Source organism: Eleutherodactylus coqui, chromosome 1, assembly GCF_035609145.1.
Source record: "Eleutherodactylus coqui strain aEleCoq1 chromosome 1, aEleCoq1.hap1, whole genome shotgun sequence".
Taxonomy (NCBI): Eukaryota; Metazoa; Chordata; class Amphibia; order Anura; family Eleutherodactylidae; genus Eleutherodactylus; species Eleutherodactylus coqui.
This window is the reverse complement of record NC_089837.1, coordinates 148,650,114-148,662,727: the sequence shown is the minus strand read 5'-3', so window position 1 is coordinate 148,662,727 and position 12,614 is coordinate 148,650,114. Positions and strand designations below refer to the sequence as shown.

At 41.7% G+C, this 12,614-nt stretch overlaps 1 protein-coding gene across 1 annotated transcript in view; it reads left to right on the top strand.

Annotated features, from left to right (window-relative positions):
* Positions 1-12,614, top strand: part of MCF2L2 (MCF.2 cell line derived transforming sequence-like 2) — a 275,394-nt gene that overhangs the window by 76,333 nt on the left and 186,447 nt on the right. The window contains exon 8 of the mRNA XM_066605412.1: positions 8,343-8,492. Within this exon, the coding sequence (XP_066461509.1) occupies positions 8,343-8,492 (150 nt within the window). The remainder of the gene's footprint in view (positions 1-8,342; positions 8,493-12,614) is intronic.

Below are 12,614 nucleotides of genomic sequence, written 5' to 3'. Positions count from 1 at the left end.
GCTGTTCTCACAGGGCAGATTTTTTCCGCACAGCCGCAGTGCAGAAATGCAACTGCGGTGCAGTTTTCAAAGATGCAACATGTCCATTCTGCTGTCTTTTCCCCAGCGCTTTTTTGTCCATAGACCTCTATGGACGCAGCAAAATCTGCACCAAAATCCGCGGCAAAAAGTAAAAACACTGCGGAAAAAAACGCTTGCGGATTTTTCAGCAAGAAAATCCGCAGGAAAATCCGCAAGCTAAAATGAACCTTTGAAGCGGTTTTGCCGCAGAAGCATTTCTTCTGCGGCAAAACTGCAACGGAAAAACCGCGGCAAAACCGCAGCAAATCCATCCTGTGTGAACCCACACTTAGAGGGAATTAGGTTGTGCTTATTGTTTATCATATTGGTGGGCCTATGTTGGGAAAATTAGGGTAGACTCTTCTATTGACCAAGTCAAAGGTCATGTTCCTTCATATGTTTATTGGAGGGGTAGAGGATATGCTTGAGGGTGAGCTGTATTTCCCTGGAAACGTCAAAGATCTGGCTGTTGGATTCCATAGACGCATAGAGAATACTGGTACCAGAGCGTCCAAGTTTTTTCATATAGAGGTTCACAATCTATAAGGACAGCTGCCAGCTTCTCATTAACCATAATCCACGCTAATTTTGTTTTCACAAAATCGATACTAACTGAAGTTTTCCTTAAGGAGCGAGCAATCGCTATCCACTCAGCAAGAAAGCAGTAAGATATCCACTTATATATGTGTCTAGGGATTCCTTTGCCCAGTAGCGCTTCCCATGACGATTTATGTAACAATAGATTTGTAATGGAGAATATAAGGGTGTATACCTAAGTCCAGAACCTAGGACAGTTCCACCAATAGTAGAAAGGTACCCTCACCTCCACATCCTCTAAAACCTAAGCCTGACATCCCTAGTGGACACTTAGTATGTTGTACATTATGGTATGAACAATCAAAATGTATGAGCCCTGCACGTGTATGTAGAGCAAATAAAAGTAGCATTGAGGAATTCTTGATAACTTTTGTCGAGCATGATTGTGGAAATGTAATGTGATTGTTCTCAGTAAGAGAAACATATTAAAATTGTAGATATGATACACTTTAATGGCTAACAAAAAGATGTCATGTTACAGCAAGTTTTCAAAACTTCTGTCGTTTCTTTCTCAGGCTTCATCCCGTTGCTTCACTAGCCTGAGAAAGAAACTGAAGCAGTTTTGAAAGCTTGTTGAGACATCATCCCTTTTTTGTTAGCCTTTAAAAGATGTTATCTACTTTGTATCTCTTTCTGAGAACAATCACATTCTATTCTTTTAGCTAATGGTACCAAACCTTTTTTTTCTTTACCAAATAAGGGAAATATAAGCATATTTGGTGCTGACCACCACAATTCTATTCAGCTTTTGTGGGATAAGCTTCAGGGCTCGGTCACATGGGCGTTTTTTTGTCCGATCTGCAGACGCGCTTGCAATCTGCAGATCTATAGACCCAATGCATCGCAATTGGGTAACAGCTGTGGCAGAGAAGAACGCTGTTCTCCCATTGAGTTCAATGGAGCCGGCAATACAGCCGGCTCCATTGAAAGCAATGGGCTGCCGGCAAGCGCTGGATGAATTTTCGGGGAAGGGCTTAAAATATACACTACCGTTCAAAAGTTTGGGGTCACCCAAACAATTTTGTGTTTTCCATGAAAAGTCACACTTATTCACCACCATGCGTTGTGAAATGAATAGAAAATAGAGTCAAGACATTGACAAGGTTAGAAATAATGATTTGTATTTGAAATAACATTGTTTTTACATCAAACTTTGCTTTCGTCAAAGAATCCTCCTTTTGCAGCAATTACAGCATTGCACACCTTTGACATTCTACCTGTTAATTTGTTGAGGTAAGCTTGTGAAATTGCACCCCACGCTTCTAGAAGCATCTCCCACAAGTTGGATTGGTTGGATGGGCACTTCTGGCGTACCATACGGTCAAGCTGCTCCCACAACAGCTCAATGGGGTTCAGATCTGGTGACTGCGCTGGCCACTCCATTACCGATAGAATACCAGCTGCCTGCTTCTGCTGTAAATAGTTCTTGCACAATTTGGAGGTGTGTTTAGGGTCATTGTCCTGTTGTAGGATGAAATTGGTTCCAATCAAGCGCTGTCCACTGGGTATGGCATGGCGTTGCAAAATGGAGTGATAGCCTTCCTTATTCAGAATCCCTTTTACCCTGTACAAATCTCCCACCTTACCAGCACCAAAGCAACCCCAGACCATCACATTACCTCCACCATGCTTAACAGATGGCGTCAGGCATTCTTCCAGCATCTTTTCATTTGTTCTGCGTCTCACAAACGTTCTTCTTTGTGATCCAAACACCTCAAACTTGGATTCATCCGTCCACAACACTTTTTTCCAGTCTTCCTCTGTCCAATGTCTGTGTTCTTTTGCCCATCTTAATCTTTTTCTTTTATTGGCCAGTCTCAGATATGGCTTTTTCTTTGCCCCTCTGCCCTGAAGCCCAAAATCCCGCAGCCGCCTCTTCACTGTAGATGTTGACACTGGTGTTTTGCGGGTACTATTTAATGAAGATGCCAGTTGGGTACCTGTGAGGCGTCTGTTTCTCAAACTAGAGACTCTAATGTGCTTATCTTCTTGCTTAGTTGTGCAACGCGGCCTCCCACTTCTTTTTCTACTCTGGTTAGAGCCTGTTTGTGCTGTCCTCTGAAGGGAGTAGTACACACCGTTGTAGGAAATCTTCAATTTCTTAGCAATTTCTCGCATGGAATAGTCTTCACTTCTAAGAACAAGAATAGGCTGTCGAGTTTCAGATGAAAGTTCTCTTTTTCTGGCCATTTTGAGCGTTTAATTGACCCCACAAATGTGATGCTCCAGAAACTCAATCTGCTCACAGGAAGGTCAGTTTTGTAGCTTCTGTAACGAGCTAGACTGTTTTCAGATGTGTGAACATGATTGCACAAGGGTTTTCTAATCATCAATTAGCCTTCTGAGCCAATGAGCAAACACATTGTACCATTAGAACACTGGAGTGATAGTTTCTGGAAATGGGCCTCTATTCACCTTTGTAGATTTTGCACAAAAAACCAGGCATTTGCAGCTAGAATACTCAGTTACCACATTAGCAATGTATAGAGTGCATTTGTTTAAAGTTAGGACTAGTTTAAAGTTATCTTCATTGAAAAGTACAGTGCTTTTCCTTCAAAAATAAGGACATTTCAATGTGACCCCAAACTTTTGAACGGTAGTGTAAGCCCTTCCCCGAAAACCATCCTGAAAATGTGTAAAAAAAAAAAAAAAGGGATACTCACCTTTTTCCTGCAGCCGGAGTTCAGCCGTGCCCGGCCAGCAGTTCTCCTGAACTGCTCTCTGTAGTATTCAGCAGGCAGGGATTTAAAATCCCCGCCTGCTGAATGGGCTGCCTCTGATTGGTCACAGCCCTCACCAATCAGAGGCAGCTCTCACTCACCCATTCATGAATTCATGAATGGGTGAGTGAGTGCTGCCTCTGATTGGTCCCTGCGCTCAGCCAATCAGAGGCAGCTCTCAGCTATTGAATGACAGCTGAGAGCTGCCTCTGATTGGTCACATTGGTCACATTGCTGTGGCAGAGGATAGTGGGCAGCGCTGGGCCGTTTTGCTGAAAACGCTGCTAGGTCGGCCCCGGTCACGCAATTTGCGGATGCGCATCCGTTATGCGATCCGCAAATCGTGGGAGAAAACTCCCGTGTGACTTAGGCCTCAGTGGTAAATCTAGACTAGCTTCAAATATTAACAACTAGAATACCGAATATTTGCAAAGCTACAATTGCTACATATGGAAGAGTGTCTAATAAATGTAAAATTTTGATAAATAGAATTTGAAAGCCAACAGACTCCAGCTAATCCTCCCATCCATACTAGACCCAGCACAGAAAGGCTTCACACAGGGGAGAAGTGCTCTAAAGAACATCAGAGCCGCCATAGCGGCGACGGTGGCAGCACAAAACCCCGAGGGCCAGACCACGATGCTATTGAGTTTGGACGCAGAAAAAGCCTTCGATAAGATGGCTTGGCCATTCTTAAACATAATATTGGAAAAAAGAGGATTTGGACAGATCTTTGCGAATTACATAGACACGACGCAAATGAACGCCACTACCACCCTTACAGTCAACGGCCTTAATACTCCCAACATAGATCTATTTAGAGGAGCCAGACAAGGCTGCCCTCTCTCACCATTGTTATTTAATTTGTCAATAGACCCCCTACTGAGATATTTGACACGAACGACACTCTTTACAGGGACGACCTGTGGAGATACCAAGATAAAAGTTGAAGCATTTGCAGACGACCTTCTATTGGTGGTAAATAATCCCAGGGAAACACTAACCCCCATATTACAAGACGTCAAGAAAATCGGTAAACTCTCGGGCTATACTTTAAATCTAGACAAAACAGAGGCTTTGCTTCTCAGAGGACCGGCCAAACCCCCGTGGTCAACACAATACCCATTTAAGTGGGAAAAACACGCTATACAATACTTGGGAGTACAAATCACAAGAAATCCACTCAAACTATATAACACAAATATAGAACCCCACATCAAAAAACTAGAAATTACCCTAAACACATGGAAAAACTTTGCGATCTCCTTCCTGGGAAGGATAAGCCTAATAAAAATGATAGAATTTCCCCGCTTATTATATATCCTACACTCGCTACCTATATTTTTAAAACTAAAAGATATAAAAAGAATAAACTATCTATATAGGAACTTCATATGGGGGGGAAGAAGACCGCGTATCGCGCTCAAAGCGCTACAGAAACACAGAGAGAACGGAGGAACTAACTTACCTAATCTCAGAGACTACAATCTAGCAGCCCAGGCGCGAATCATCCACGACTGGATTCACGACAAGTCATACTTCACAAACAGACCACTTGAACAGGAGATGGTCGGCACAACACGACTCCAGAACATCCTCCATCACACACATGCAGAACTCCCAGAAAAAGCTAAAAAGAATCCCTTGATACTGACGGCCTGGAAAACATGGAATAAACTGCGCAAAGATAGCCAAACATCGCCACAAACATCACTGTATTTGTCATTAATGAACAATCCCAACTTCCAGGACGGTAATCCCCACAATATATTTAGGGAATGGGAGGCCCAAGGAATACACACTATAGATAAACTATTGCACATAAGAGAACGACGAGTTTTAACACATGACGAAATGAAACAAAAATACCCCGAACTCCGAATTCCACTATTTTCATACCTGCAAGTCAGACACTACATTACAGAACTCATACCACGAATACAAGAACCTGATTGGGTACAAACAGGCGATACATGGATGACTAGGAAAACGGGTCCGCGGGGCATGATTTCAAAGCTGTACAGGGCAATAAGAAACAGGAGAGAGCAGGAGGATATTGATCCGGGGGTGGGCAAGTGGGCCACGGACAACCCTGACTTCACACCGACACTGATAATGAAATCCCTAACATCGGCACATAGATATTTACCATCGACCAGGTTCCTGGAGATGAGATTGCAAATTGTTCATAGGTCATATCTAACCCCAAGCAGAGGATACCACATAGGAATCTACAACACATCTAACTGCTTCAAATGTCAAGCACCACACGCAAACCTATATCACAGTTTGTGGACATGCCCCTCAATACAGGAATTTTGGACACGAATAGGCGACTACACAAAAACGCACCTGACGAACTTTTGCCCACAAGAACCAACATGGGCAATACTTGGCTATTTAGATCCCGAAACCTACCACTGCTCAAGGGGGGTCAGGAAATTACTGCATTTCATAGCAGCAGCAGGATTAAAGGCCATTTTACAGACATGGATACAACCAACAGGGCCTCCATTCAGACTGTTCCTGGACAAGCTAGCGTTTCTGTTTCAAATGGACTGGGCAGAGACATCGCTTTTTAAAGAAAAAAAGGTACAAGCCTTCTTTGAAACCTGGGGGAGCTTCATTCAATTATTACCACAAAGGGTGAAGGATAGACTGAAAGGCTCCTTCTACTATACATGCTGGTTCCAGGAGCAGGTGGCAATGGGAGACATACCGGTTTAGGGTGAAACACAGACCATGCCGTAGCTGTGCAGGGCCTCCACAAATTTTTGCAGATCCTCAACAAACAGGTCAGTGGACCAAGGGGAAAGTAATAAAAACCCGCGGTCAAAATGGGTCAAAGTTTTGATTTAATATATATAATTTGTTTGTTTTAATGTTTTATTTTATGTTTTATAAAAATATAAAAAAATGCAGATTGATACAAGACACAAAGAAAAAGCCTGCAAAACTATGATAACACTGAATGTTTGTTTTAATCTGTTTAATAAAGACAAATTTAAAAAAAAAAAAATAGAATTTGAAATAGAAAAAAAGCATCAAACCATTAAAACAAGCAAAAAATATATATATAATTGAAAGTAAAACCTTAGGGGCTGTTCGCATCACATTCTTGGGCCTCCCTCACACAGTCACGTTTTACTGTGATTAGCGCAGTGTTTTCAGTGCCACAGTAGTGGCGGTCTAATGCTCCTATTGTTTTTAATGTAGCCTGCTGACAGCTGCTCGATCTGGAAAGTGCCGGATTTTCAAACGGAGTCTGTTCTATTTTTGACGCTGTCAGCTGCAGGGAGGCGTTTTCCTGCCCCTTTGCCTCTTCTTCTCGATTTTGTCTTTTTCCGTGGTTTGGGGTGGAGAGAATCAACGGGTAGCATTGAGTGATCTTACAATGTACAATGTGTGAAGTGTTGGAAAGACTTTACGATGGATATTTTACAATGGATGTACTCGGTCTCTGATTTATCGGTCTCTGTTGTTGGACAGAGGTAGGTTAGGTAGTATTAGGAACTAAGGATGGTACGATGAAGAAGGCAAGTTGGGGGATAGGGATAGTGGGAATAGTGGAATGAGGTAATAGGAGCTGATTAGAGGGTGAGGGTACAGATGAGGCATGAGATTTCAGAGGGATGATCTGGATTTCCAGAGCTCCAAGGGTTCTTTATCAAAGTGACCAGTATATTGGGGCCTGCACGAGTAGTTGTAGGGGGACTCTGGTTAATGGAGGGTAGTGATAAGGAAGGAGTTAGAGTTTCTGGATTGGTTGGCTATGTTAATACTGGGAGGGTGTTTATGGTATATGTTGTAGAAAAATGTTTTCATTTTACCAGACCACGTGGTGGTGTGTTTGGAAAAATCAGAATGGTTATTGGATTGTGGAAGTGTGATATTGTCTTTTTTCCTGCATTCCTAAGGGAAGATCTCTTGGTTCCTATAATCACAGAGACCCTGATTTTGTTTTTTGATTTAATAGGGATCCTCAGACCTCTAGGTAACAAATAGTTATCTTTGTAAACAGTCAAAAAGATTTAATCCATAGTATGACGCCATAGGCTCTACATGCAGTCCTTCAACTTAGGCCGGTCTCACACGACTGGATTTCAATTGCCAAATCCGCAATCGTCACCCGTGCGAATGATACGCGGTATTCCGCGCCTGTTGATAGGGCTCCCGCTTGCGGAATCCGACTCATTCGTGTGCAGCTGGCCTTATATTTAGTTAATGTACTTTCATTCTCCAAGAGTTCATCCTCATATGTTCCCACGGGGTTTAAAATCTCATAGGTACATTCAGTTTACAGTCATCAAAAATTCCCATTAGCTCGTTTTTGAGGGATAGCAGGATCCTAATGGGTAGGGTACATCGTTCCCTCTTCAATTCTTCCACCCTGGTTTGCTAAGTCCCCAAAAACAGCAACTAGGCTTCTTACAGAGAATCCGTACCAGAAAAATAGACAGTTAAAAATGAGACAACACTTCAGGAAATGAGCACAAAGGTGAATAGAAACCAATAAAACTGGAGTGGCCCCCCCATTGGTATGGGTGGCCCAGCCAACTGTCACATATATGGTCTGGGGACTCATATATCAAAATAGTGTTGCTGCCACCAGACACCTCCTCACTTGGACATCCTAGAAGGAGAGCGCAATAGGAATAAGCCAAGGACTGGTCATAAAAAACAAAGGAAGCAAAGGAAAATGAAATTCAGCACTCAAAGTGTGGGTTAAGCTGCACAATCTGTATATAATGCTTGATTAGTACAGGAAAAAGTACTTACTGCAGAAATACATTCGTCTAAAAGCTGCATTTTGGGGGGAGAATAAGTAAAATTCTGTAAAATACTGTTTGTATGTGGCAGGTTTACATATACATTGGTAAACTACAGTAGCTATGCAGTGTAAATAAGTTACAATAGTATCTGTGTTCTTTCCAAGTATGCTATAATATACATTCCTTGAAATAGGCCATTGAGAGCTTTGCTCAAGTTGTGAAAACTACAGCCCAGAATTTGCAGACATTTGGTACCAGCCTGGCAGAGACAGAACTCCCCAACGATGTCATTTGCACGGAGGAGCTACTCTCGTCACACACGGAACATCAGACCAAACTGAAAGTAGGTGCTGCACGTATTCCTCTATGTGAAACATACTTAATTGTATGAAATGTTGTATTTGTTCTAATACTGATCCACTAGCAGACTCACAGTCGTGAGTCCATTGTATTCATTAGGGAAGCACTCTCACTGCCTTTCCCCAACCCTGTCACCAATGACTAGCATCTGGATGCTATATGGGGGTGGCTTTAGACAGGTCAACTATCGTCCAAATAATCGCTCAATCAAGCAAATGTAAGTGAGAGTTGTTTCATGTAAACACGGCCACCAACAGGGTGATGAGCGGTAATTCATTCACTTGTCGCTGGTCATTTTGTTTCATTTCAGCTCACCTACAAATCTATATACAGTATATAAAATTGAATGTATGCGCGTGTGTCTGTCTGTGTGTCTGTCTGTCCTGTATGCGCTACTACACCATTCATCCGATCGCCATGAAACTTTGGGAAGTTGTTGAGTACACTCCTGGGAAGATTACTGGCATAGTACATCTATCCTATGATAAATGGCGCGCGTGCGAGCGTCGTCGACAGTTAGGCCCCCCCACGTAGATCTTTCGATTTCCATCATTGCCACTAATTCTCTCACTTCCCAATGTCGTAGAAACATGAAATTTGGCACGAGCATTGATTATGTCATAAATAGAAAAAGTTAATGAATCCCAACTCGATTATTCAATTCTAAGCGGCAAAGAATTAGCGTCCACATTTTCCATACGGAATCTAATTCTCTCACTTCCCGATGTAATTTGGCACGAGCATTGATTATGTCATAAATAGGAAAAGTTAATGGGTCCCAACTCGATTATTAAATTCTAAGCGCAAAAGAACTAGCGTCCGAATTTTGCGTGCGGAATCTAATTCTCTCACTTCCCAATGTCATAAAAACTTGAAATTTGGCACGAGCATTGATTATGTCATAAATAGGAAAAGTTCATAGGTCCCAACTCGATTATTCAATTCTAAGCGCAAAAGAATTAGCGTCCAAATTTTACGTACAGAATCTAATTCTCTCACTTCCTGATGTAATTTGGCACGAGCATTGATTATGTCATGAATAGGAAAAGCTAATGGGTCCCAACTCAATTATTTAATTCTAAGCGCAAAAGAATTAGCGTCCAAATTTTACGTACGGAATCTAATTTTCTCACTTCCCAATGTCATAGAAACTTGAAATTTGGAACGAGCATTTATTATGTCATAAATAGGAAAAGTTATTAGGTCCCAACTTGATGATTCAATTGTAAGTGCAAAAGAATTAGCATCCAAATTTTACGTACGGAATCTAATTCTCTTACTTCCCAATGTCATAGAAACTTGAAATTTGGCACGAGCATTGATTATGTCATAAATAGAAAAAGCTAATGGGTCCCAACTCGATTATTAAATTCTAAGCGCAAAAGAATTAGCATCCAAATTTTACATATGGAATCTAATTCTGTCACTTCCCGATGTCATAGAAACCTGAAATTTGGCACGAGCATTGATTATGTCATACATAGGAAAAGTTAATATGACCTAACTCGATTATTAAATTCTAAGCGCAAAAGAATTAGCATCCAAATTTTACGTACGGAATCTAATTCTCTCACTTCCCAATGTCATAGAAACTTGAAATTTGGCACAAGCATTGATTATGTCATAACTAAGAAAAGTTAATGGGTCCCAACTTGATTATTCAATTCTAAGCACAAAAGAATTAGCATCCAAATTTTACGTACGGAATCTAATTCTCTCACTTCCAGATGTAATTTGGCACGAGCATTAATAATGTCATAAATAGGAAAAGTTAATGGGTCCCAATTTGATTATTCAATTCTAAGCGCAAAAGAATTAGCGTCCAAATTTTACGTACAGAATCTAATTTTCTCACTTCGCAATGTCATAGAAACTTGAAATTTGGCACGAGCATTGATTATGTCATAAATAGAAAAAGCTAATGGGTCCCAACTCAATTATTCAATTGTAAGCGCAAAAGAATTAGCGTCCAAATTTTACGTACGGAATCTACTTCTCTCACTTCCCGATATCATAAAAACTTGAAATTTGGCATGAGCATTGATTATGTCATAAATAGGAAAAGCTAATGTGTCCCAACTCAATTATTCAATTCTAAGCGCAAAAAAATTAGCGTCCAAATTTTACGTACGGAATCTAATTCTCTCACTTCCTGATGTCATCTACATATATAAAAATGAATGTATGTCTGTCTGTCTATCCGTTATGCATTACTGCACCATTCATCCGATCGCCATGAAACTTTGGGAAGTTGTTGAGTACACTCCTGGGAAGATTACTGGCATAGTACAACTATCCTACGATAGGTGGCGCGCGTGCGAGCATCGTCGACAGTTATGCCCCCCAGACAAAGATCGTTTGCTTTCCATCTCAAGCACGAAAGCAAAAGGCATTACGAGCAACGGGATGCATGTTCAACTACAAAATGATGCATCCGCTGAATGTTTCGCAAGACAATTGCTGGATATTGAGAATGCTGAGGTAAAATAAAAGCTGTGCTGTGATTGGTTGCTAATTCTTATACTGCTGAGGCAACATGAAAGCTGTGCTGTGATTGGTTGCTATATATTATACTGCTGAGGCAACATGAAAGCTGTGCTGTGATTGGTTGCTACTTCTTATACTACTGAGTTTACATGAAAGCTGTGCTGTGATTGGTTGCTATATATTATACCGCTGAGGTAAAATGAATGCTGCGCTGTGATTGGTTGCTATTTTTTATATTGATGAGGCAGAATAAAAGTTGCGCTGTGATTGGTTCTTATTTCTCTTACTGCTGAGGTAACATGAAAGCTGTGCTGTAATTGGTTGTTATATATTATACTGCTGAGGTAACATGAAAGCTGCGCTGTGATTGGGTGTTATATATTATAAAGCTGAGGTAACATGTAAGCTGCGCTGCGATTGGTTGTTATATATTATACCACTGAGGTAACATGAAAGCTGCGCTGTGATTGGTTGTTATTTATATATATAAAAACGAATGTATGTATGTCTGTCTGTCTTCGCAGCAACGCGCGACGGGTAAGCTAGTAATATATATCCTGTATAAAGCCATACTTACAGAAGACACCCCTTTCCTCGGTAAAGTCACTTCACTGCTGCAGTTGCTAGTGACAGTGGAATCCAATAAGAGTATACTGTAATACCAACTGCGACGGGAATCATCACCAATCTCGACCATTGCTGCAAAGTGTCATCTGTATGTTATAGTTAACACCCGCACCTGATAGCATGGACACAGGATAGTCAGGGTGTCCTGGATTCGTCACTAAAGCTGATATGGTTCCAGTCCGTAGAAGTACAGGTTTCTCATTTACAACACCACTGCAAACAAAGGTGGTGGTGTTGAGGATGTTATGGCAGGACAGGTAATGTGCCGTGACACCCAATTTCATTCAGCTAAGCACCTGGAAATGGCCCAGACAGAAACAGGTTCTGTAATGAACGTGTCATCTGAGTCTTGACAGTGGAGAATGAAACTGTTGGATCTGTTCATACTTGTTGACAGATAAACAATCCTCTCTACTGGTGATCTTTCTGGGCCATCCAGAGCCTATTCGCTGTGTGCCCTCAGGTAACCACTGCTCCCAACACCTCCTAACAGCTTGGTCAGAATGGCATAGATGGCAGGCAATTTGGCAATCCAATGATGCACCCTTTTCAAAGTCTGTTAACTGCAAAATGTCTTCGATTAAGTAGTAGAGACGTGTCTAGTGGTCTACAGTCTCTCAACAAGAGGTACACTACTACCGTGTTTCCCCGAAAATAGGTCCTACCCCGATAGTTAGTTAGTTAGTTAGTTAGTTTTTGGGGAGGCTTAAAATATAAGGCCTCCCCTGAAAATAGGACCTAGCTAAGGTGCCCAACAAAAAAAAACCACACTATACTCACCTGCTCCACGGCGTCCCAATGGTCTTCAGCGGCGCTGCGGTAAGCTCGTCTCACAGCAGAGCTTCTGCTGGTGACGGGCTTTGAATACCCCACCTCCAGTCATTCACTGAATGGCTGTGATTGGCTGTCGGCACTCAAATAGCCAATCACAGCGCTCACTTTGCTGGAGGCGGAGTATTCAAAGCGCTGTCACCAGCAAAAGCTCCGCTGA